The following is a 23761-nucleotide window of genomic DNA, read 5'->3' as shown; positions in this document are numbered from 1 at the left end:
GCCGTCACGAGGGGGCGGGCACGGGACCGGCAGCGCCCCCCCCCCCCACGGCCCCATGGCCCGGCCCGGCCCGGCCCCGTGGTGAGCGCGGGATGGGGGGGGGGGGACGGGGATGGAGCCCGGGGGGGGGGGGGGGGGGGGGGGGACATGGGGGTCCCGGTGGGGGTCCGGGGGGGTCCCGGTGCCGCCTGACGCCCCGGGGTGGCCGTGCCCGTAGGTGCAGCTGCTTCTTCCTCTACGACGGCTCCAAGGTGCGGGGCGAGGGCGACCCCACGAGCGCCGGGATCTGCTGCTTCCACCCCCGGCAGGTAGCGGGGGCGGGGGGGGGCACCGGGGGTACTATGGGGGTACTATGGGGGTACTGGGGGTACCGGAGGGGGCTGGGGAGCACTGGGGGGGGGGCTGGGGGGGCACTGGGGGGCAGTAGGGGGAGCTTGGGGGGGTCTGGGGGGCACTGGGGGTACTGGAGGGGTCTGGGGGGGGCCTGGGGAGCCCTGGAGTGGGGCTGGGGGACACTGGGGGGGCACCAGGGGAACTAGGGGGGGCTTAGAGGGGTCTGGGAGGCCCTGGGGGTACTGGGGGGGGCTGGGGGGGAGCTGGGGGGGGCTTGGGAGCCTAGTGGGGGTCACTGGGGGGCACTAGGGGGTCTGGGAAGCCCTGGGGGTGTTGGGGGGAGCTTGGGAGGGCCGGGGGGGGGCCTTGGGGGGCGCTAGGGGGGCTGGGGGGCACTGGGGGGCTGTGGGTACCGTGGTAACCTGGGCCTGGTGCTGCCTGGAAACACAGCTCAATCCCATTCCCCCCCCAATTTCCCTGTCCCGCTGCACCCACTCGATTCAGTTGTATTTATAATCAATTATCTCTGAGCGCGGCGTTGTCGCCGTCCCTCCGAGCCCCGTTAAAGGCCTAAAGCCGCTCTCTCCCCCCCCCCACCCCCAGACGCCCCCCGAGCAGCAGGAGCTGCTGTGCGGGCAGCTGGCGGGCGCCGTGCGCTGCGTGGCCGACATCTCGGGGGCTGCCCCCGGCCTCATCCGCCTGAGGAAGCTCAAGTTCGCCGTCAGAGCCGACGGGGACCACCTGTGGGTGAGTGCGGGGGGCTGGGGGCACCCGCTAAACCCACGAGAAGCCCCGGCAGACTGAGGGATTTTCATCCAGGGGGTGTGGGCCTGGCACAGGGAGACCCGGGGGGAGCCTGCAGGGCTCGGCTCCTCGCTGCCAGGCCACGCAGCTTTGGGTCACTGCAGTGGGGGCATGTGCAGGGTGATCCCTTCACCCGGTTTGTAAGAGCCCCCCCCGCCCCTCTGTGCCCCCACACCCAGTGCATCGGCTGGGATGTGCCTGGCCATGGCTGGAACAAGTCAGAAGGCCCTGGCACTTCTGTTTCTTCCTCGGCAGCTCCAAAACGAAATTAAACCTCTTGATTGCTGTAGATTGCAGGTGAATGTGAATGTTTTAAAGTCCTTACTTTCAGGAAAATGTTGGTAATGATTTAGAGCGCTGAGCTAGGTCATTTAACGTACAATGAGAAAGGACAGCGTCTAAAACTGGCTTGCTGCTATCATTTACTTATCCTGGCTGTGCCAGGGATCTCCTTTGGGTATCTTTGAATTTTCTTTTAATCAGACTTGTGAATCTGGGGAACGTCTGCCTGCCACCGAACTCCCTGTACACCCTTGATACTCACTTAAAAGCAGTAAGAGTTGCTCTCACCTGCTGTCCCCGGGTCGTCACGCTCACCATTTGTGGCTTTCTGCACTGAAGGTGCTGGGCTGCGCTGTTGAGCTCTCTGACATCAGCTGTAGACGGTTTCTGGAGCAGCTGATCAGCCTCTTCACCTTCTACAATGGGCCTGTGCAGCGCGCTTACATGGTAAGTAGAGAGCAGCAGCTGTGCTGGGTCTGGCTGGGAGTGTGGTAGGGCTCGGGGAGTGACAGCCACGCGGATTTTGGGTGTCCGCAGGAGTTTTCTCAGGAGGACCTGGACAGGCAGTGGGACAGGTACATTGAACACATCCAGAAAAACACCAATGACCTCCACAAGATTTTTAATTCTCTCTGGAATCTGGACAAGAACAAGGTAAAAATCTGTCCTCTGCAGTGCATAGCTCTGTAAATGCCTCAGTTTTTGTTTTTATTTGCCATTTTGAGCATTTCTTGGGGTTCTCTGACACGACCTCTGTTTCTCTCTGTCTAGGTGGACCCCCTGCTTTTACTGAAAGCAGCTCTCATCTTGCAGACTTGCCAGCGGTCTCCCCATGTCTTGGCAGGCTGTATTCTCTACAAAGGCTTGTAAGTGACCAGGCCTGGCCCTTAAATCTGCCCGTGCTCAGAGCTCCGATCCTGGGGCGCATCCAGGGAGCAGAGCAGGGGCAGCAGCTGTACACAGGGCTGCTTTCTGGTACTGGCAGGAACATTAATGCTTCAGGCAAGGGCATCCCTGTCTGCTGCTGTATTTCAGAGAGGATAAATGGTTCCTTGTGTCTGTAAGTGGGAAAAACTGAAGCATGAAGGAACTGAAGGTTTCAGTGTAAGGAGTAGTCTGCTCTCTTTGGTATTCAGTGAAACGTGAGGGCCTAACGAGTTAGACTTCTCAGGTGGAAGTCCCCAGGAGAAGGAGAGAAGTGTGTACGTCATTCTTTCACTCCTTGCTATCTTGCAGAGCACACGAGTGCCCATAGCTGTATATTTCTGTCTGCCTTGTAGCCAGGACCGCTCTCTGTACTGGTAGAAAGTACAGAGAAGAATGAGACAGAATTTCCTGTGGGAAATCTGTCATCTTTCAACTGCAGATAAATCACAGGTAGCTGAGGATGCTGCAGGTGTGGCTCTAAACGACATCAAGGAAAGCCTTGAATCCCTTGGGGGGTTTGGAGAATCCCTTGGCAGCAGCATTCATTCCCTTTGACACGGGCTGTGCCTGCAGCACATCTTACAAGCGCTGGAATTATGCCACAATGTGCGCTGCTCTCCAGGCCTGACAGAGGCTGGCCAGACGTTTTTAAGGCAATGATGTCACTCTTGCAAGCAGGACGCTGGGCGTGAGTCACTGCAGCATCCTTAAACCTGGCAGTGTTGCCCTGGAAGCAGACGTCTGACTGCAGAACCGGGTCCTGTCCTATGTCTGCCCATCACCCCGGTGCGTCTCACTGCGTTGCTCTTCCCTCTGGTAGAGGATTTTTCCACCAAACATCATCAGAGTTCTCTGAACCTTGCTGCAGCACTGCAGAGGGCTTTGTGCTGGGGTGAAACTTCCCTTTCTTTAGAGTCTTTTGGAGAATCTGAAGAAGGTGGATCTCAGCAAGGTGTACGTGGAGAGATCACAAACCTATTGAAGCCCTGTACAAGGGGCTGCATTGCAATACCTGGAGTGTTTGTCCTCCTGAATCTTCTCCACTGCTCACAGCTCTTCGGGGGGTGGCAGGAAACATTGCTAATATTAGGTCCTGGCTTGGCAAAACTAGATTTGTTGGCCCAGAGGAAATACCAGCAGGGTTTGTAGTGGAACCAACCCAACAAAGAGAATTTGAGTCCTGTCAGTCACCCAGCTTGTGTTCCTTTTGTGCTGGGTATGGTACAGCCCGTGTCTCAGGCTGGCCCTTCAACCCACGCAGGGTTTCTAGCACAACCCGGAGGGGTGGGTGCGGTGGAAAAGACCCTCCAGGGATGCCCTGTCTGGGAAACGGGGCCCTGCAGCCCAGGCAGGTCTGTGCAGAGAGCAGCCTCGTGTGAGCACCGCGCTGCCGCTGGCTCAGCCGGGACGCACCGAGCGATGAGAACCCACAGCTGACTGTCAGGTGATGCCGTGCTCATGGGTGGTGACTTGGTTTTGTGCTTTCAGGATTGTGAGCACCCAGCTGCCGCCTCCTCTCACAGCCAAAGTTCTCCTCCAGGGCGATGAGCCAGGCCAGGTATGCTGCTCAGCGTGTTTGCTGCGTGCAGGTGGGCGCTCGGGGGGTGCCCTCTGGGAGCTCTTGTCCCACAGGTCTTGTCTGTGGTTCCCAAGAAGGACAAATATTGATGCTGTTAAGAGCTTTATTACTTAAGATTGAGGAAGGTTTCAAGACTTTTACACTAGGAATTTGCTTTTGCTTCAATATGAATTTATGAGTTCTCAAATACACGATGTTTTGATGAGCGTGTTACCTAAATTTGGATATTCAGTGCTCTATACCCAAAATGAGTATCCGAAAGCGATGAATAGGTCACTTTTCATTGTCATTAAAACTTACCAGAAGTAATTATTTCTGGTGTTCAAGATCTTCTCTGAAAATGTATCAAGATCCAGTATGAGGAATGCCTCTACTTTCTCTCTGGTGGAGAGAAGCAAGGTTTTGTTCCCTGACTGGGCAGTAATGGCAGACTGTGGTGTATGTCTCCCTGCTTTCAGGTGGATTTGGGTTCTTGGGAAGTCCCCTTGGCCTTGAGGGCTACCTGAGGAATAAATCATTGCCCAGAGTGGTAACCTGATAACTGCACCTGCAGAAGGGGATGGTCTGGGGCCTGCTGTAGTCACAGGGAGGATTCCCGCTGTCCTCTGAGGGGGCTGGAGGGGACGACCTGGTGGCACTGATGGCGAGTGCTGAGTCGTGCCTTGAGCTGATGGTTGGCTTCTCTTGCAGGGGGAGTGTGGAGGCGAGGAGCAGCGAGCACACGGTGAGCACCAGCTGCAGGGCGCTGAGATTTCCTGGGACTGTGTCAAAGCTGAATGCAGGAGCATCCCCGAGGGCAGCGCTGCTGCTAGTCAGCGTGTGCCAGTGGGTGTTGTGTAATCAGAGCTAGTTCCTTCAGCTAAGCACAGGAGTTTGCTCTTTTGGGTTTAGTCATGAGTTCTGCAGATTCCCAACATGAATTCCAGTTACCCATGTGTCTGCTTGGCCACGGATGGAACCCTGAAAACAGATGGCTGCTGCTTTCAGTCATCGTTTTTGAGCATCAGTTAATAAATATTCTGCCAGGACAGTTGGAGGGGGGGAAAAAAAAAAAGAGGGGGAGAACTTTAACTCTGTCAGGCACTGAGTGTATGAGGAGGGTGGGGAGACGCTGCCTAGTCAGACCTGGAGAGCTTCTGATGCCCCTGCACACAGGGTGGTAGCACGCCGCCTCCTCTTGTGGGGGGCTTTGTGCTGAGGAGTCTGGCTTCTGTTCCGTGTGCTGGGACATGTTTGTTCAGCTCTCAAACCTCCGTTGCTCTTGCAGGTTCTCCGTTGCCGCAGGGTGTCCGTATCATCCCCGTGTTCCTGACAGAAGATGAAGTCTCAGTGCTCCGAGACTTCCCAGTGGAGTGGATGACAAGGTGGGAAGTCACTGGGACTCCTAAAAAGGCCCCTGCAGCTGGGAGTTAGCGTGGCACTGTGTCCTCACCAGCCACTGCTGTTTCCTCTGACATGAATTCAAACTCCAGCACCTTTCTGCTGAAGGGGCCTGAGGTCTTTTAGGCTGGATGGAATCTGTGGTGTCCGTGTCTTTGTTGTGAAGCAGCCTGAAGCACGGCTGTCTCCCAGGACCAGCTGTGATGCTCCCTCAGTTCCCGGTGTTGTTTTAAGCCTTTGTGCTCTGTGAGTGAGGCAGTGACGTGCCCAGCAGTCCGCAATGTGTGTGGCCCCTGCTTTTGAGCTGTGTTAGAACTTACCCCATCCTTTGCCGAGGTAGATGTTCTTTGTAGCAGGAAGTGAGCTCTTATATACTTAATAATTCTCTATAAACAGATCCTATTCAGCAGTTTAATCAACTTGTTGCCTCTTGCTAGGTCGCCCATGTCCCCAGCAAGCCTCAGAGGAGAGAAGAATGCTCCTGGCTCCCCGACACCACCAGGAATTCGAGGAAACCAAGACCTGAACGATACCTCCGTGCAGGATCCCCCCGAGCAAGCCTCGAGCACACCCACAGCAGCAGCTGGCAGCCTCGCAGACACGGGGGCTCTGCAGAGCTTCCCCAGGATGGAAGCCAGGGCACAGAATTCCCCAGCTGCAGAACCGAGCTGCCCAGATGACAGGAGCTCAGAGCTCGGTGGAAAAGCGTCCTTCTCATCCGACAGACCCGTGAGAGAGCTGCCGAGCCCTCCCAGGCTGCGTGCTGCTGGGCACGCTCAGGCTGCGGGTCCGTACCTGGAAGGCTTCTCCTTCCCAAACCCCTACGCGCAGGAGAGGCAGAGCACGGGGGAATCTCTTGAGGACTCGGATGTCCAACAGTGCAGTTCCCAGAGCTGTCCTGCAGGCAGCACCAGTCCAGCCGTTTGCTCTCCTGCCCAGGAGCTGAGCAGAAGGAAGTCGGGTGAAGAAGACAAGGAAGAGACCCCGAGCCCCGACAGCGTCTCTGGAGAAAGTGGTGCCACTGGTGGTAACTGGGGGGCAGATTGCCCAGCCGCTGATGTACAGCCAGAGCTCAGCAGCAGGGGGGAGCTGCCAGCTGCAGGCACTCAGGAGAGCCTGCCCGGTGACCCAGCAGAGAGCACAGCCCGTCCCCAACCCGGGGACAGCACCCGGCCTCGGGAGGGCACTCGGGGAGCCCAGGGTGGCGCGGGGACCGGCGGGCACGGCAGGGTGGTTCAGATGAGCTTGTACGTCCACTGCATCAAGGGGCTGGTGCTCGCCCTGCTGGCTGAAGATCGCCTCCGAGCTGACCAGAGCTCCATCGAAAACGTGGTGAGTAGCAGACCCCTTCAGCACCCGCAGGTCCTCGGCTGCGGCCGCTCCTGTGGTGGTGGCGGGGCGGGACAGGGCTCGGAGGCGCAGAGCGAGCAGGGAGTCTGCTCCCGACTCTGTCCTCACCTGCTCTGTGGCACAGAAGGCAAAGCTGTGCGGCGTGGCGGGAGCCAGCACCCCCAGACAGCGCCGAGAGGTGTGAGCGAACGTGAGGAGCCAGCCTGGGAGGTGGGAGCTGTCACGGGTCGCTCCCGTAGCTGCTGCCGTCTGTCAGCACCAGCGCAGCGCTCCTCAGCACGGCGTGTTGGTGCGAGACGGCCCTGCTGGCTGCCAGGGGCTGAGCTGGCTTTGGGATTTGCTGGGCAGCCCCGTTGGGATCCCTGGGGCTGTCTGCAAGGCAGGGTGTGCTCGGTGGGGAGCCCTGCTGGGGCAGCAGCTCCCCGCGGCGCCTCTCCGGATGGGACCCCGGGTCCCCAGCCTGCCTCCCCCTGGCCCTGCTGTCCCCGGGGGAGCTGTGGCAGGACTGGGGGGTGCCCTCTGAGTGCTGCCTGTGGGTGCTGTGCCGGGGTGATCCGAGGTGCCTCCTGCTGCTGGGCGTGCTGCTGTGTGCAGCCTGCCCCGCCGGGCGCTGCGCTGCCGGTAACGATGCGCCCGCGGGTGCGGGGGGAGGACGAGGTTGCTCCAGCGCCTCCCTGTGAAGGATGAGGCTGCAGAGCTGCTGCCTGGCCTCGGCCTCAGCTGGGGAGCTGAGTCAAAGCTGCAGAGGCCCGTTTGATGTGCCAGTTGCCATAGGAACAACCTCGTTTCTTCAGCTGTCAGACTGCAAGGTGGGGGAGAGCGCAGGCTGATGCCGGCTGCCAGCAGCACAGCCTCAAGGGCACAAAGCTCAAGGTTTGGTTCTGAGCTCTGGGGCTCGGCGGCTGTGTCCGTGACCCCCCTGTGCCCCGGGGGATGCACAGCCTGCAGGGTTGGCTTGCCAGGGAAGGGGTGGATGCAAAATCAGCCAAGGCCGGGACACCTTAGCCTTCTGCACCAGAAATGCCAAATCATCGTCCCCTTCCTGTTCCTGCTCAAATTGAACAGGCAGCCACGCAGTGGCCCTGCTCCATCACGTCTGGGGCAGGAGGTGGGGTGCACACAGGGAGGAACGATGTGCTCGAGAGCTGGAGGACGCTGGTGCTGTGCAGACGCCCTCAGCTCCCCTCCATCCCGCAGCTCATGTCCAGGAGCCTTGTCTGGACACCAGCCTCTGCTCTGCCTGCTGCCCGCAGCCCCACTCGCTGCTGAGGGGGAACATCTGAGGGCCATAGGCAGCGTGTAAACGCCTCGGGGTTAGCTCTGCTCGTGGCAGGCACGCGTTGCTCCTCCTCCATCAGTCCCTGGGCACAGCCAGCAGTGAGCAAGGTGGGCCCATCCTGGCTCAGCTGGTCGCTGGGCTCACCACATCTTGAGATCAGCCCCCCTGTGAGTGCCGTACTGCCTTTGGCTCCATTTCCCTTCGTGCAGCCCCGATGCTGCTCCGTGCAGGTTGCTGTCTCCTCAGACCCGCTGCTCCCAGTGTGCATGCTTCTGCTTCAGATCTTGTCCTAGCAAATGTTACCTCTGCCCAGCTTTATTTTTCTCCTGGTTTTCCTGGCTACAGCCTTCCCCTTGGAGCAGGTGCTGTTATTTCCTGGAGCTGTGCTGCCTGTCCCGTCCTCCCGAGGAGGGGCACCTTGCTGCAGGACACGGAGCTGGGAGCGTGGAGGCTGCGCTGCTGGCGGCGCGCTGGGCTCGAGGCACGGCCGCAGCTTTCTGAGCTTTTGTTTATCTGTGGGTTACAAATGACCCTCGGCTCTCAGGGATGTCAAAGCTTGCTTGTAATTAATTTATCAAACGCTTTGAGGCCCCTGAATGACACCAAAGAAGGGTAAAATATGCTCCTTGCGCGGCGGCACAGATCACCCTGGGCAGAGCGGCTCCTGGTGCAGACCTGCGGCAGAGCAGGCGGGCTCCCATCCCGCTGCGTGCCCCTGGGTGGGAGCCGTCCCCTCCCCTCCTCACCGGAGAGAAAAGCAAATCTGTGCTGGGGCCAAGGGCAGGCCCTGCCCTGCTGCTGGGTGGAGGCGTGATCCGCTCAGCAGTGGAGGAGGGAGCGGGGGGGATTAGGGAGTTGGGGATTAGGGAGTTAATCTTGGGGCCAGCAGGGGCTGCAGGCTCAGTGCCGATCCCATCCATCCTCCAGGCTGCAGCCCCCGGGCACCAGGCCTGTGCTGAGCTGGGGGAGCTGCAGTTACAGGCAGTGCAGAGGCTCCTGTTGGGGTTGGGGTGCCCCGTTCTGGTCCCCGTCTCGCTGCTTTCCTCTGCCCGAGTTACTGCAGTTCCTGGCCGGGGGCCTGGTCCCTGTCCTGCTGGCAGCAGTCACCGTGCTCCCCCCGGGATGCTCTGACCCGTGCCTCCTCCTGCCCTGTGCAGTACCACAGCAGCCTGGCTTCTCTGAACGGCCTCGAAGTTCACCTGAGGGAGACCCTGCCCAAGGACTCTGCGTCCTCAGCCAAGGCGACCTACAGCTTCACGCACTACGACTGCATCCAGAACGTGCTCACGGGTAAGCCCTCGCCTGCTGCTGTCACAGCGGGAGCTCTGTGGGGTCTGTGGTTACCTTCCTCACAGCTCAGAGGCGTTGCTTACTAAGCTGTGTGCAGTTAGCCCTTACGAAATGGCCCTGTTGTACAGCCCAGCTGAGGAAACTCCATCGTTAGCGAGTTTGTAGCCTGCTGAAGGCGTGTTGATCACACCCTGTGGCTCAGAGACAGGGCCCGTGGGGAGATGGAGCAGCTGCCACTGGCACCTCGCTTGGAGAGGTGTTGGCTGGGGCTCTGCGAGCTGCTGGGCCCGAGGACAGGACTCGACACCCTCTTTGACCACGACCTCCAGCCCCCCGGCTCTGTTCAGCCCTGGCGTCAGCCTCTCCTCCACAGCAGGCAGGGGCTGGGAGCAGGCAGGAGGCCCCGTGCAGGTGCTGCTGCCGTTCATTCTGACCTGCCCCCTTCTCTGGCAGCCTCCCAGGCAGCGTCCCGGCTCTCTCCCACTTAGAGGAACCCCTCTAGGGAAAGGGGAGGCCCGCTGACTGTAGGGAATCCCACCTCAGGCCTCCCTTGTCGCCCCTCTGCTCCGTGTACACGTGGCAGAGGCACGCCGGGCTTTGGCTGTGCGTGGCTGAGCACAAATCAGCCGCTGCCTGTCGAGATCACGCTGAGACCGAGGCTGTTGTGCAGTCTGTTCTGCCGTACCCAGGGACTGGGGGGAAATCCCCAGCCTTTCCCTGCTCAGCTCTCCCCAGCGCAGGCTCCTAACGCCCCCGTTGCTCTGTTTGGCAGCCAACCTGCCCCCTACACCTGGCCCCCTGGACCGGCACTTCCTGAGGGCTGCAGCGCTGATCCACTCGGACTTCAGCCAGCTTCCGACTGCCTCCGAAATGATCATCAGGTAAGGGGGGGTCGTCGCTCCCTCCTGCGGGCACGGGGCTGCTGTGTGGCACACACACTGGGCAGAAGGGGGGAACTCCTTTTGTACAGCTCGCTGAGGTGTGGCACGTGCTGTAATCGTGCTGGTGGCTCTCGCCGCGGTCAGTGCTGTCACCTCGCTGCCTGAAGTCTGCTCTTCAGAGGCAGGCTGCTCAATATTCTGCCTGGGGCTTGATCTGGGGGTTGATCAGCTAAAATGGCACCGGCACGGGTGAGCTGGAGGCACAACCGAGCTGTGCCCCAGGTCTGAATTCAGACACAATACTAGAACATCGCCAGCTCCCGGCACCGTAAGGTTCTAAGACGCAGTTTTAAATATAGCTGTTCCTAATAATTTGTGTCTCGGCCGGGAGCCAAAAGCACCCAGAATTGGCAACCTAGATTTTGTTTTCTTGCGCGGCTTGTTGGGTTGGAAACACGCTGTAACGTGCGTGGCAAACTCGATTGCACTGCGCCAGGCAGGGTGGCCTTATCGCAGGCAGCGCTCCGCACGGCCCCTGCAGGAGCTGCTCTTGTGCTCCAGCGCTCCCGTTCCCGCAGCTGATCTCGGGCAGGGTGCTCCTGCTGTGTGTGTGCAGGGTTTCTGCTTGCTTGGCCGTGCTTGTTTGTCCAGAACGTGATGAAATAAAGATGCTTCTGGGAATTACTGCTTCATTTCTGTCATGCTGCCTGCCAAGGGAATGTGAATCATAGGCTTTAATGCTGGAGAGCTCCGTGGTTAGCGTTAGCTTGACTGGCTCCTTAAATCCTGTGCCGGGTAAGCTGGCGCATTCTGTGTTGCCCCCAAAAAAAGCAACTCAGTGTGTGAATCAGCCTGAGTAACAAGATGACTAAAACTGCTTGCTTTTATGGAGAGTTGTCACAGAAGGGTGTCAGCAAACATATCAGCTGCTGCTTTCCGCTCTCACGGAGGAATACAGAGCCCTTTGCTTTGCTTCCTCGCATCTCTCCCAGGTCAGTACTGACGGTGGTTTTTAATGAATGGTTTGAGCTTCCTGCTGACCGTGTCTGACCCATTGCTGGGCTCATCACACACAGCTAACCTCATGGGTCCTGCTGCAGGGGTGCTGTGCTGGGACTGCCATATGGGAGATAGGTCCCTGCAGGAGGACGGGGCGTTGGACACGAGGAGTATTTAACATCAGCTTGTGTCCTGGGCTGGTCTGCCAGGGAGGTTCTCTGCGGATGGGCAGCTGCACGGGTGTTGATGCTGCTGAAGAGGTTCCAGACCATGAGGGATGTGACCCTTTTTCCTTCAGGACGCCCGGACCCTTGAGAAGGAAGGAGGGTCTGGCTCCCTGTGGCCTTTTGGCAATACATCGCAGGGGTTTGGTGCCCATTTCAGCATCGTGTTCCTTCGCTGAAACAGACCTCAGTCCCTCTCAGTAGCTGGGAGCACAGTGCTCTGAGCTGCCCAGCACTGGGAGCTGAAGGGGATCTTGCACAGGGCAAACCCTGACTGCTGCTTCTCCCCTGTCCTCCAGGAACGCCTCCACGGCCGTGTACGCCTGCAGGAACCCCGTCCAGGAAACCTACTTCCAGCAGCTGGGTGCTCCGCTCCGCAACTCGGGCGTTCCCAACCCTCACGACAGCGCGTTCAGCTTGCCGGGCAAGGCCAAGCAGAAGCTGCTGAAGCACGGCGTGAATCTGCTCTGAGCTCCGAGGCAGCGTGTCCCAGCCCGTGAGCAAAGACGGTTCATCTCCAAGAAGCAAGATCTCAAAGCCATGTTTTCTGTAGGAGGCATGGGGCTCTGTGCTACCTGTGGGGGCTCCAGCCTGCCTTACCCTGATGAGAGGCACCTTGGTGCCCTGTTCCTGCAGCACCTTTTGCTCTAGTGCAGGATATCATTGATGTTAGCACTTACCAAAGACTGAAGGTAGCAAATAGCTGTTGGGGTGTTTGGTTTACATTGACTGTAATCATGGTGCTCTGCTGCCGCGGGCAGAGGCTCCTGGGGTGCCTTGACCTAAAGAAAAACCTCTTTGTGCTCTAAGCTACGCAGGACACTGGGTTGTTGGCAGTACTGGCTTTCAGAGATGACAGCCAGCCACTGCCCCTGCCTGCAGTTCTGTTACTATCCTTGCCCTGGTCAGCCTCGGGCTCTATTTATACCTCTTCATATACAGCAACGCTCCCCTGCTGCACCTTTGTGCCTTACCTTGCTTAACAGAGCCTGCGCGCTCTCCTGCTAACTGGAACAGAACAAGCTCTGCAAACCCCCAGCCCTCCGCCAGCAGCTCTCAGTAGCTTTTCATTCTGTAGCTGGATCTGGGAGATCCTCGCCCCTCCTCGTGTGCCTGCTCAGTGGCTGTGAGGTGTGGTGCAGCTTTCCAAGCCACCCACCAGCACAGGAAGGTGCTGTGACCTGCTGGGGGGCTGTGAATTGAGAGCTCGACACCCTGCTGCCTGCTTCACCCCTTGCTCTCACTGCTCAGTGGCTCTGTTGGCACAGGTGAGTGGGGGCCCCTTAAGCTAACGGGACCAAATTGGGGCTGTAGCCCCTGGGCAGGCTGCTGGTGCTGGGACAGGCGGTGATGGGTCCGAGGGCTGCGTGCCTGCCTCCTGGCTCTGCTGTGTTTTATGACTGCTGCTGTTCCACACACACATCACTGTGAAAATAAAAGTTTGCAAGACAAGACCTGGGTGTTGGCTCCTGCAGGCTCTGGTGGCCCTGTGGCCGAGCCTGGAGAGCGCTGAATCAGCACGGCAGTTCCCGGTGCCTCGGGGCAGGCGTTGTGCTGGGGGTGAAGGCTGGGGGCAGCTGCCTGGCTGTGTGGGGTCAGCACGGCCCCAAGGGGTGCAAAAAATGCGGGGAGGTGATAAGAGGATGCCCCCGGGGTGCTGGCAGCGGGGGCGGTGGCGATGCCCTGGGTGGGAGGCTGCGGGGCCGGGTGTGCGACACGGTGCCCTCACGGCATCGCTCATCGCGGGCCCCTCACCTCCTCCCACCCCCAGCTCCCGTTATTCTCAGCACTTTGCTCCGTCCCAGCCGAGCTGCTGAGGCCTCGGGAGGACAGGCTGCAGCTCCGCCGCGTTCTGCCTTACCCTGGAACAGTTACACCAGCAGGCAGAGCCCCGTCTGTTTTCAGCACAACGGTTTATTGATAATCTTTGCTTATCCACTGTATGAATGTTACCAAACTGTAAGACAGTTGCCAAGCCAGCCTGCTTCCTCAGAGTCTGTTTCCAAGTAATCAATGCATGTAGAAATCATGGTAGAAATCATGCACTTCGGATATTCGGTAACAAGACAGGTGTAAAAAATATCTTGGATGTATTTGAAATCTCTGCCTTCCCTTGCAATCTGATCACTCAGGAGTCTGTAAAGAAGTCGCTGCGGAGCTGGGCTGCGTCCCCCTGGGCAGGGCAGGGGGTGGGGGAGGCACCCGGCCCCTCTCCGAGCAGAGGAGCAGCGCAGGGGCAGCACCCACGGTGCGGTGCTTCGGGCAGGGGCACGGCAGCACCGAGCCGCCCTGCCCTGTGGCTGCAGCCCCCCCAAAGCCAAACGCCTCCCTGCCCCTGCGGGGGCTTCCCAGCCTCGACTCGTGGAAAACAAGGGTCGCGGATAACACAAGGAGGGGATTTAGGCAATGGGTAACACCTCTGGCAAGGTCAAAGAGCAGAGCTGGCCGTGCCCGGTGCTGGGTCTGCCCCCAGGAGGTGCTCGGTGCCTGCTGCTGCCCGTCCGTCCGTCTGTCCGTCCATCTGCACGGCCCCAAAACGGGACAGGGGCAGGCTGAGCACCGCGCTCCGCTGCTCGGCTGCTTCGCTGTGCTGGCACAGGAGCGTTGTCCTTTGGATGGCCACGAGAAATTGTACACTATCACACTCAAACAAACACCCCGGTAACTCTACTTCTGAACACTGCAAAACACGGTAGCAACATAACACGTACGGGAGCGGTGCTGCGTCTAACCACGGAGGGAAGGAAATGCACCGGCGTGGTGGAGGGGGATCCCTGAAGCCAGTGATGGGCGGGAGGAGATGGGCGTTGAGACACGTCGACGTTTCCATTTACAAGACCCCGAGGGGAGCCCCCAGCGCCGTGCCGGGAGCGGCCTCCCGGGGCGAGCGGCGGCGCTGGGGCTGCGGTGGCACCGCCAGCACGAAGCCGGGTCCCGGCTGCCCTCACCCCCACAGCGAGGCAGCGCCCTCAGCGTCCCGGGGCGAAGATGAAGTCGAGGGCTTGGCGCTCGGCGGCCGCCACGTTGGGGTGCCACAGATCCACCATGAAGACCACGCGGGGACCCTCCTCCGGGGGACCTGGGAGGGACGCGGGAGCGGGGTGAGGCGCGGGGTCGCCGTGCGCCCTGCCCTGCTCGTGTCGGAGCGAGCTGTGCCTGCTCAGCACCAGGACGCCGGCCTCGGCTGCAGAACCAGGCAGCCCCACGGCTCAGGACCCCCAGAGCACAGGCAGCCGAGGCACTCGGCGAGGTCACTGCGTGCACCCCAGCATCACACACGCTGCATCATGCCCAGCCCTGCACAGCTCCAGCAACCACCCCCCAGCTGCTACTGGGAGCCCAGTGCCTCCAGCACCCAGGGCCGGGTGCTCCTGCAGGGTCCCAGCCCCGCTGTTTGCCATCCCACACCGTGTGGCTCCTCGGGGCAGCGGGCACGGCGCTCAGCTTGCCGTTCAGCAGCAGCCGTGCTCGCAGCTGCGTCTGAGCGCGGTGTGCGGAGCCGCTGCGGCGCTGTTCTGGCCTTCCCCATCCCCACGGCTCTGCAACGAGCTGCATTTCCCCCTTCCATAGCAGGGTTTATGTGGGAGCAACAGCTTTTGTTCTCCCACCCTCTTCACACGCTCTCCTGCAAAAAACAGCTCTGCTTGACGCTTTGTGCCATCGGCACTAATGCCGGCTAATCCGGGAGAGCTGCAGCAGAACGGCCCCGCGGGTAACGGCGAGGGGCAGCAGAACCAGCCTGACCCTGCTGCCTGCTGCTGTGCTCGCCTCGGGAAGCACAAATTCACCCTGCCTGGTGTTGCAGCTACCGAAAGGTTTGGGCTGGATCGAGCTCTGCAAATGGGGGCGAGGCTGGGGGAAAAGCCAGAGGGGCTGGGACCCGATGCGGAGAGGCACCAGGAGCTCCCACGGAGAGCCTGGGGCATGACGGGCGGCACAGCCAGCCCTGAGGGTCGGGGAGCAGGGTCCTGGGGGCTGGTGAACAGGGTGCTGGAGGCTGTGAAGCTTTTCTCCCACTGATGGAGGAAAAGGCCCCTGGGGCACACCAGGAGCCTTGTGACAGGGCTGGCTGCAGCTGGCAGCGCCGCTGTGAGCCGGGGCACGGGGCTGCCAGCATCGGAGCCTGGGCAGCCCCGCGGTGCTCAGGGGTGAGGGAGCTTCTCGGTGCTCAACACAGGGTGGGGAGAGGCCGGAGGGTCCCCAGGGCTGGCAGGATCCCAGCAGGGATGCGGGGTGAGGGCACAGAGCACCCCGGGGAGGAGAGGACTCCAGGTCAAGTGGGCAAGGGGGACCGGGCAGGCACCGTGTGAGCCCCGTGGCTCTGCGCTTACCTTCGTGAAAGGCGGTGTGCAGGAAGGAGTCGTCGAACAGCAGGCAGCGCCCCTCCGCCCAGCACTGCGGCTCGCCCCCCACCACGAGCTCACAGTTGCTGGGGGTCTTCAGACCTTCAGGCACAGAGGAGAGAAGAGGGGGGGGGGTCAAGGCTGCGCTGTGCTCCCCGCGGCGAGGGAGCCCCTCGGGGAGCAGTGAGCGCCACGCCAGCTCCACGCTGCTGCCCCCCAGGCAAAGTGGAGCCCAAGGGGTGCCGAGGGGCTGCTGCCCCCCAGGAGCAGGAGCAGCAGGGCTCAGTGCAGGGCTCAAACAACGCCAGGGTGCTGGGTTTACAGCCTGAACTCCCAAGCTGGGTGCAGCTCGGCCCCTGCCCTCTCCCTCCTGCCCGTCCTGCACCCAGGGCTGTGGGACCCCCCCCGCGTTGCCTTCCTGTACCCAACCCGAGCTCAGCGCCGTGGGCACCCTCTTTTGTACCCAGCACGGCTGCCAAGCCCCAGGCGTGAGCTGTGTGCAGGAAGCCAGTTTCCTGGTGCATTTTTGTAGCTTCGGGACCAAAGGCAGAGCCTGCACGCTTATCTTCCTCCGGCACTGGTGTGATTACACTGCCCACTGCAAGGCTGGGGTGGGAGGAAAATGTTGCACTTAAGGGATGGGCTCAATGCACGGCTCTGCCCCTGCTCCCCCTCTGACCTTGCACCATTCGCCTTGGTTACCTCCTGCATTTGGGCCTGGAATTAGTTCACCTTAAGGTCCCTTCCAACCCAAAGCACTCTACGTTTCTAGGACCGTGTGCCTCCTCACTTGGTCACCCAGCCGAGACGCTGCCACAGCAGTGCCCCACCAGGCAGCCGCCTGGACAGAAAATCAGGGGGCTGCAGAACTGCCCTAAGGGAAGAGGCTCCATGAAGGACAACCCTAGGAATAAAATGGGTCTGTTCCTAAAGGACTAGCACAAGTCGGGACAGCTTGGTGAGGGCCGATCCCACCGCCCCGTGCATCAGAAACACCACCCGTGGCACCGGGCGAGTGCTGCAGCAACCTGCCCCCAGGTGCAGCCTGGAGGGGAAGGGGCAGCTCCTGTGACTTCCAGGTGGTGACGATGCTGCTAACGAGCAGGAAGGGGTTTCTGTGCCAAATCCAAGCAGGCACAGCAGGGACTCCCAGCTGCCCAGGAGAGCTGGGAGCATAAAAGCTGCTCTGCTTTCCTGATGAACATTTCAAAGACAGCAAAGCCCAAACCCATTTCCCTGCACAGTGGCCTCAGCTGGAGTCGCTCCAGCTGGAAGGGGCGAGCTGAGCAGCCAGGGGAGGCAGGAGGAGGAGGTGGCAGCTCACAGCCTTCCCTTCTGGGCCAGCACTCTGCAGGATGCGTCCCTGTCCCTTGGAGCAGCAGCACTGGGGCTGTGCCTGGCCCCAGGTGCTTGGCAAAGCCATGGGGGGGCTGGGGTAAAACCCAGGAAGATTCAGCTCTGTGCCTGCTGTTCTGGCTCTGCAGGGCACGCTGACCTGGAAGCACTGGGTGTCTCACAGGTGACCGCGGCCTGGGCACAGTGAGGGCCAGGACAGCAGCACCGAGGTGGGGCCGTCACCGCGCTGAGCAGCTGTCGGCACACCCCGGGCACGGGGCTGTGTCCTGGCAGGAGGGCCAGCAGCAGGAAGTAGATGGAGCAGGATTTTGGAAATGCAGGACAAGGGGATGGCCCACATCGCTCATCTCCCCAGGGCATGCATGCTCCAGGTGAGAGCTGGCCTCGGCTCTGCGCTGCCATCACCTGCACCAGGCTGAGCCGTGCCTCGCCCTGCGCCCAGGAGCCGTGCCCTGCCCCTTGCCTCTCCCAGGCGCTCCCCAGGGCAGGAGAGCTCGTCAGATAGCTCAGAAGCCCAGCTCCCCCTTGCAATTAAATGGCCAGTCGCAGCCGGCGTGTGTTTACCCGAGAGGAGTTGGCTGAACAATCGCGTTCGGTGTTTGCCAGCAGGGCCCGTGCGGTGCCTCCCCCGGCGCGATCTGCGCTGCTTCCAGCGTGGCAGAGTCCCGGCCATCTGTGCTGCGTGGGCTCCCCCCTTCCCGGGCACCCGCGGGGCGGGGAGCACCGCGCCGCCTGCCCAGCGCCCCATCCCCCGGAGGGGACCCCCAGGGACCCCCTCCCTGCCCTGGGACCGGCACCGAAGCAGCGCCTGGCCCTGCTCTTGGCAATAACTGCATCCCTCACAGAGCACCCTAACACCCAGGACCCGCGCTGGGAGGCAGCTCGGTGGCTGGAGCAGTGCCCCAGGCTGCCCAGAGCAGGGGATGGCGAAGGACGCACGGCCCCCGCGGGGCACTTACCAAGGTGGCAGCGGATGCGGATGTTGGTGGGTCCGTAGTGCTCCGCAATGACGGTGCCCGGGCTCAGCACGGAGATGCAAGCGTTCCCAAAGACATTGTTCCCAATGCAGGTGCGAAGGCTGCCGAGCAAGCGGTACGTCCGTGGGCATCTCCTGCAGTTCCTGGGCACGCACATGCCCTGGTTCACCAGGTAGAAGGTGAACCACTCCCCGCTGGGCGTGCTGTTCATTTTCCATCCTTGCGGGAGGCTGCAGTTTGAGAACGCTTTGTAGAGGGTCTCAAACTCGCACAGGATGGTCTGGAAGTTGCGCTCCAGCAACTCCACGTCGTGCTTTTGAGCGTCCCGGGCGAAGTAGGGCATGGTCGGCAAGTCCGGCAGGAAGAAGACTTCTGGCTTCTGGATGGACGGCCGGCTGTTGAGGTAGCGGCCCTGCTCGCGGATGCCCTTGTGGATCCTGCCCATGCCGGACCAGGAGTAGCGCTTGGCGTACTCCTGCAGGTTGTGGTAGAGTTTCTGGTTGAGCCCGTCGTGGTGCGTGCAGCGCACGCACTCGGGCGAGTGGCAGTAGACGTACCCGTTCTGCACGCCGTTGGCCTCGGCGCTCTGCATCAGGGCGTTGACGGTGGCGTAGGCGCGGGGCTGCTCGCGCCCCACGTGGTAGCAGTACCACACGAACAGCACCAGCAGGCAGGCGACGGCGGCCAGGGCGGTGGCGTCGCAGTCACGGAAGGACTGGATGCCCGTGGCGATGAAATCCCGGAGGCCGTCCAGGGACCAGCTCCAGTCCACCAGCCACTCCACGGACATGTTGGCGCAGCGGGTGGCGCGCAGGGGGGCCCGGCGGTCAGTCCTGGCGCTCCTCAGGGGCACCCACACCATGCAGGTCTGCCATGGGGGAGCGGAGCTGCGGCTGTCCCCAGCGCGCCCGGCACCTCCGCATGGGCAGCGGCCACCAGCGGCTCGCGGGGAGGCCGGGGGGAGCCAGAGCCACGGTGTCAGCAGCCACGTGCCCAGAGGGTCCCCGTCTGCGCCCCTGGGCTGATCATCCTGAAATGCAGCACCCGGGAGAATCTGGGGAGACAAATCCAGAGGTGTTACAGGGTATGGGCTTCTCCTGGGGTCTCTGTGGGGGCTCAGCCTGGGGCTGTGGGGGGCACTGGCTCCTCATGGGGGGAGAGGGGATGATTGACGAGGAGCCCTGCTGTTTGCCCAGCAGCCCAGTGCTGTCCCACGCTGAGAAAAGCCTCTACCTGCTCCCAACAGCATCTGCCACAAGAATCCCAACATCCACTGCAAGGTAGGTGGGGAGAGCCAGCCCCCTCGGCTCCCACTGCCCCATCTCCTTCTCTTCTCCTCTGCTGCCTTATCACACCCCAAATCTGGCTGATAAGGAGCCAGATCTGGCTGAGCCAGGAGCAAGGCTCAGAACAGGCTCTTAGCAGCCCAACCTCGCAGCACATTGATTTATCTCCTGGATCTGAACGCTCTGAAATGACGCTCCCTCCGGAGACCAGGAGGCTGGGGCAAATCCCTGGGCAGGGGCAAATCCCCCTCACAGCCTGCAGCCGCTCGCTGCCCCCAGCAGGGCAGAGCACCGTACCGGCTCCATGCTCACAGCACGGCCGCTGAGCACAGGGGGGGTTGTTCCTGATGGCTGCTCAGGAAATCCCACCCGCAGCTCCACGCCAGCAGTGCCGACCTCAGGCTCCTCGGGAAGCAGCCGGGTGAGGCCGTGGCCCTGCTCCCGGTAACCACGCGTGGTCCCTGCTCACCCCAAACACCATCCCTGGGCATCTCCAGGCAGAGGTGGGAAAGGGAAGGGAAACACAAAGCAGGTCGGAGAGGACACCGAGAGCCACCCCTGACTACAGAGTGCTGCCGGCACGGAAGGAGAGCCCTGCAGGTACCAACCAGCCATCGGCTGCTGAACAGCACTGAGGCAGCTGGGCATGTAGGAAAGGCACAGTCCAGCCTAGGGCAAACAGAAGCAGAGCGAGGGCTGCAGGCTCTCAGCCGGTCCCCCCGCGCCAGCGCCGTGCCCAAAATGCCTCCTGCACGTGCCAGCTGCTGCAGAGCCTGGCCGGAGGGCAGGGGCTGGCAGGAGCTGCAGGGCAGCAGCTCCACATCCTCTCTCAGAGGAGAGAAACAAGGATGGCAGAGGTGAAGGGGAGGGAGGGAGATGCTGGGGGAGCTTATCTGTCTCATCTGTGAGCGCACTGACTGGAAGGAGTAGGCCAGGCTCATTAGCCAGGGAAGCTCTCCAAGCCTTTCCCGGCCCTCCCTGCCAAGGTCCTGCAGCTCCTAACCGAACGTGCATTTCCCCACGGATCGCAGGGTGATGCACCTCAGCTGATGGAGCTTTGGCTGGGACCTGACCCTGCAGCAGTGGGCCCAGCGCAGGGCTGGGGACCAGGGCTGGAGGCAGCCTCACCCCACGGGCAGGACGCGCACAGCCGGGCTCCTTCCACCCTGCTCCCTGGCAGCATGGTGCCCGCGTGCCCCGTCCCGGTCCTGCCATCCACGTGGCGCGTCGGAGCCGCCTGGAAATTTGAAGACAACTTCCCTCCCTCCCTCCCTCCCTCCCTGGCTGGCATCCCGCCACGCACGCCGGCTCCTCCAGCCCAGCCCTCGGCTCCCGAGTGCAGCCGCGGGGAGGGCGCGGGGGTGTCCCCGATGCTGGCACAGCCCCGGCGGCACCGGCTCGGCGGTGCCAGAACGTGCCCCAGGAAGGCAGGCAGAGCCCAGGAGCCATCTGTATTCACAGCAGCTCTCCTGCCCTGACACGGAGCCCGGCAGCAAGGCTCTCCTTCAGAAGCTGAAGCTGACGGATGAAGTGAGAGCCTGGGGGGAGCGGGATCTGACAGCCTGGGGGACCCCAGCACGAGCACGGCCCCGCTGCTGCCCCAGGGCTGCGTCCAGCACCTCACATGGGGAAAATCACGGGGAAACCATCAGGGCAGGAAAGGATCAAAGTCCCTGCACCCTCCAGCTCCCCACCCAGCTCCCCAGGCGCACGGGACCTGCTGGGAATTTGGGGCCGGGCTCCCCTGGGGTGGCCTCGGGCCGAGCCTCAGCCGCGGGTCCCACCGGCAGCTCCCCGGGGGCACCGCAGCCCCCGCCGGGACCCGCTGGGGGCTGCTCAGTCGGGCTGGGACGGGGCTCGGGGACACCCCCGCGGGCTGAGACCCCAAGAACGGGCCGGTCACCGCCAGCCCACGGCACATCGAGGCCGCAGGGCCGAAGTTGTGCAGGACGTGGGGGCAGCCCCGCGCCAGGCAGCGGCGGCGTTACATAAGGCGGGCGGCCCCGCACAGCACCGGGGGGCAGCACCGGGGGGCAGCACCGGGGGGCAGCACCGGGGGGCAGCACCGGGGGGCAGCACCGGGGGGCAGCACCGGGGGGCAGCACCGGGGGGCAGCACCGGGGGGGCCGTTACCGGGGCTGCAGCCCAGTCCAGCCCAGTCCAGCCCAGTCCAGCCCGGCCCGGCACCGGCGGCCGCAGCCTCGCCCCTCCCGACAGCCGTGCCCGCCGGGGGCACCCTCGGTGGCCGCTCGGCAGCGGGTGGCGGCCGGGCTCCGACCCCTCTCTCATCCCCGGGGGGGCGGCCGGGCCGTGCCCCGCTGCCACATCCCGGTGCGGCGGCAGCGCCCGGCCCCGCCGTGTGCCCCCCGCCCTCCGCCGACCCCCGGCAGCCCGGGGCCGGGCCGTGCCGGGCCGTGCCCCCCTCCGCGGGCTCGGCCGCCTCCCGCAGCCGGTGCCCCCCCCCCAAAACCCCGCGGTCGTGCACCGGGGCCCGCAGCGCCCGGCCTCGCCCGCTCCGCTCCGCGCAGCGCCGGGATGCGGCGGTACCGACCTGCGCCCGCTCCGCGCCCGTTCCGCGCCGCTCCCCGGACCACAACTCCCAGCAGCCCGGGCAGGAGGGGCCCGCGCCGCCCCCGCCGGCCCCGCGCCGGGCGGCAGCCTGCGGGCCCCGGGCCAAGGCACCGCCCGCCCGCCCGCACCGCCCCTCGCCGCGCCCCCGCGCCCCCGCAGCGCGCCGCCGGGATGCGGCACCCGGGCATGGAGCGCGGCGGGGGGCGCAGGGCCGGCACGGGGGGGGGCACCCCAGGGTGCGGGCAGCCGGGGTGCAGCGGCTGGGGTGGGGGGCATCCAGCGCTGAGGGCAGCAGGGAGATGCGCTGGGGGGGGTGCGGGCACCCAGGGGTGCGGCAGCTGGGATGGGGGGGCTGCTGGCACCGGGGATGGGGGCATCCAGGGTGTGGGGAGTGCTGCCTGCAGGGACATGGGGAGGCAGCGCCCAGGCTGCAGGAGCTGCTGGTCCCCAAGGATGCTGGGGTCTGGATGCAGGAGGTGCTGGTCCTGGGGCCGTGGGCACCTGGGATGCAGCACCTGGGATGCAGGTGCCCGGGGATGCAGGTCCCAGGGGTGTGAGCAGTCCAGAGGGTTGGCAGACACATGCGAGACGCCCCAGGGTCACAGCTGGTTCCAGTTAGGAGGATCTCCCAATCCCGTCCTGCTGCCCCAAGGCACCTCCTGCCCCCACTGCAGGCCGGACCTGGGCTGAGCTCCCTGGGCCACGGCAGCCTCATCGCTCGGCTGCGGGTGCAGGAGCTGTCCCCGCAGGGCACACCCTTGTCTCCAGCTTGCTCAGCCAGCCCCAGCGGGTCAGCGCTGCCTTCTCCCCAAGCGTTCCCTTTCTAAACCGATCTTTAATGCATGCGGGTTTTAGCCCCGTGGAAAAGAAGAGGCCGACTTTGCAGGTTGGCTGGAGAGGAAATAAAACTTCTGACAATTTGGGGGGTCCCTTAATGACTCTTAAGTGCTGGGGGAGAAACAGTTTGTCTCGAGCCTTTCTGCTCGCTTGCTCTTTCCCCCTCCAACCCAATTCCCATTTGCCCAAGCAATACCAGCGAGTGCCGGTCCCCAGGAGCCAGCCCTGGCATTCCCCCAGGGCCAGCAAGCTCTGTGCTGGGCCGATGCCAGGGGAGTCCCGGCTGTCCTGGCAGCGCTGCCCTGCCTGCTGCCACGCGGAGCTGCCTGGCACACGTGGCACCGCGCGGAGCAGGCGGACGGCAGCGGGGTGCTGCCTCCCGAGCAGCCTCGTGCCTCGCGTGCTGGAGACCCAAGCTGCACCTCGTTTTCTGTCATTTTTCCTCCTCTGTGTTCCTGCTGTTTCCCTCCCCAGGCCCTCCCCTGCCGTCTGTCCCCGCAAGGTGAGCCTGTTCCCTCCTGCTCCTACCCAGGCCCCTCTCAGCCTTGGGTTTGCAGCTCCTGCCTGCTCCCTGCAGGCACAGCCTCCTCCTGCCGGCAGTCCCTGCGCCTGCTGCCTCTCGGTGTGGGTCTCTGGATCGCTCCCGTGACTTTCTTCTGCTCCTTGCTGCCGGAGCCCCCCGCTGGTCCTCTCCAGGCCCTGGTCCTCAGCTCTGCTGCAGCCTCTTTGCAGGACCAGCTGCTCTGCTCTTTCTTCTTCCTTTAGGATGTTGCCTGGCTGCCTTCGCCATCCAGTGCAGCCAGACCCTTCCCCACACTGCAACCAGTCGGCTGTGGAGCCCTTCCCCAGCTCGGAGAGCTCTGGGGAGAGGGAGAAGGGGGTGTCAGGACTGGGGTCTCATCCCGACTCCCTGGTGTGCACACACCCCAGTAATGCTGAGCCCATAGCAGGCAGCCCAGAGGTCCCTGCTAACACATCCTGCACCACGTGTCTGCCCCGTGCTGGGGGTGCAGGGACCCGATGCCTCTGTCCTGTGCTCCCCCACAGGGCTGGCAGAGATGCA

At 62.7% G+C, this 23761-nt stretch overlaps 2 protein-coding genes across 4 annotated transcripts; one reads left to right on the top strand and one right to left on the bottom strand.

Annotated features, from left to right (window-relative positions):
- Window positions 1-2: 2 nt before the first annotated feature.
- On the top strand, window positions 3-12780 carry HPS4 (HPS4 biogenesis of lysosomal organelles complex 3 subunit 2). Of its 3 annotated transcripts, XM_084491713.1 has the most exons (14): window positions 3-81; window positions 218-308; window positions 937-1080; window positions 1759-1866; window positions 1957-2073; window positions 2191-2285; window positions 3835-3904; window positions 4616-4649; window positions 5193-5289; window positions 5743-6637; window positions 9092-9224; window positions 9997-10105; window positions 11000-11097; window positions 11206-11621. In XM_084491713.1, the coding sequence occupies exons 1-14, from the start codon at window positions 56-58 to the stop codon at window positions 11280-11282; spliced, it is 2094 nt and encodes a 697-aa protein (XP_084347839.1). In that variant the 5' UTR covers window positions 3-55; the 3' UTR covers window positions 11283-11621. The 3 variants fall into 3 exon arrangements, with proteins under 3 accessions (XP_084347839.1, XP_084347840.1, XP_084347841.1); XM_084491714.1 differs by lacking the exons at window positions 11000-11097; window positions 11206-11621 and adding an exon at window positions 11628-12780; XM_084491715.1 differs by lacking the exons at window positions 3-81; window positions 218-308; window positions 937-1080 and adding an exon at window positions 1162-1434.
- On the bottom strand, window positions 12088-21916 carry ASPHD2 (aspartate beta-hydroxylase domain containing 2). The gene is made up of 4 exons (XM_084491720.1): window positions 21842-21916; window positions 17987-19058; window positions 15660-15773; window positions 12088-14407 (listed from the first exon to the last, which is right to left on the bottom strand). The coding sequence occupies exons 2-4, from the start codon at window positions 18864-18866 to the stop codon at window positions 14298-14300; spliced, it is 1104 nt and encodes a 367-aa protein (XP_084347846.1). The 5' UTR covers window positions 18867-19058; window positions 21842-21916; the 3' UTR covers window positions 12088-14297.
- Between the last annotated feature and the right edge of the window lie 1845 nt (window positions 21917-23761).

This window comes from Aythya ferina (genome assembly GCF_964211825.1).
Source record: "Aythya ferina genome assembly, chromosome: 17".
NCBI classification, from domain to species: Eukaryota; Metazoa; Chordata; class Aves; order Anseriformes; family Anatidae; genus Aythya; species Aythya ferina.
The sequence above is the reverse complement of the archived record's forward strand: the minus strand, read 5'-3'. Positions and strand labels throughout refer to the sequence as shown.

Excerpts from the sequence above, each read along its gene's own strand:
- HPS4 (XM_084491713.1), top strand. The coding sequence starts at position 56 with ATGGCCCGGCCCGGCCCGGCCCCGTG. Across the intron at positions 4,650-5,192 it reads CGAGGAGCAGCGAGCACACG|GTTCTCCGTTGCCGCAGGGT; the intron begins GTGAGCACCAGC and ends TTGCTCTTGCAG. Across the intron at positions 10,106-10,999 it reads GCCTCCGAAATGATCATCAG|TTGTCACAGAAGGGTGTCAG; the intron begins GTAAGGGGGGGT and ends TTTTATGGAGAG.
- ASPHD2 (XM_084491720.1), bottom strand. The coding sequence starts at position 18,866 with ATGGTGTGGGTGCCCCTGAGGAGCGCCAGGACTGACCGCCGGGCCCCC. Across the intron at positions 15,774-17,986 it reads CCGCATCCGCTGCCACCTTG|GTCTGAAGACCCCCAGCAAC; the intron begins GTAAGTGCCCCG and ends CTGTGCCTGAAG. Across the intron at positions 14,408-15,659 it reads GCACACCGCCTTTCACGAAG|GTCCCCCGGAGGAGGGTCCC; the intron begins GTAAGCGCAGAG and ends CGTCCCTCCCAG.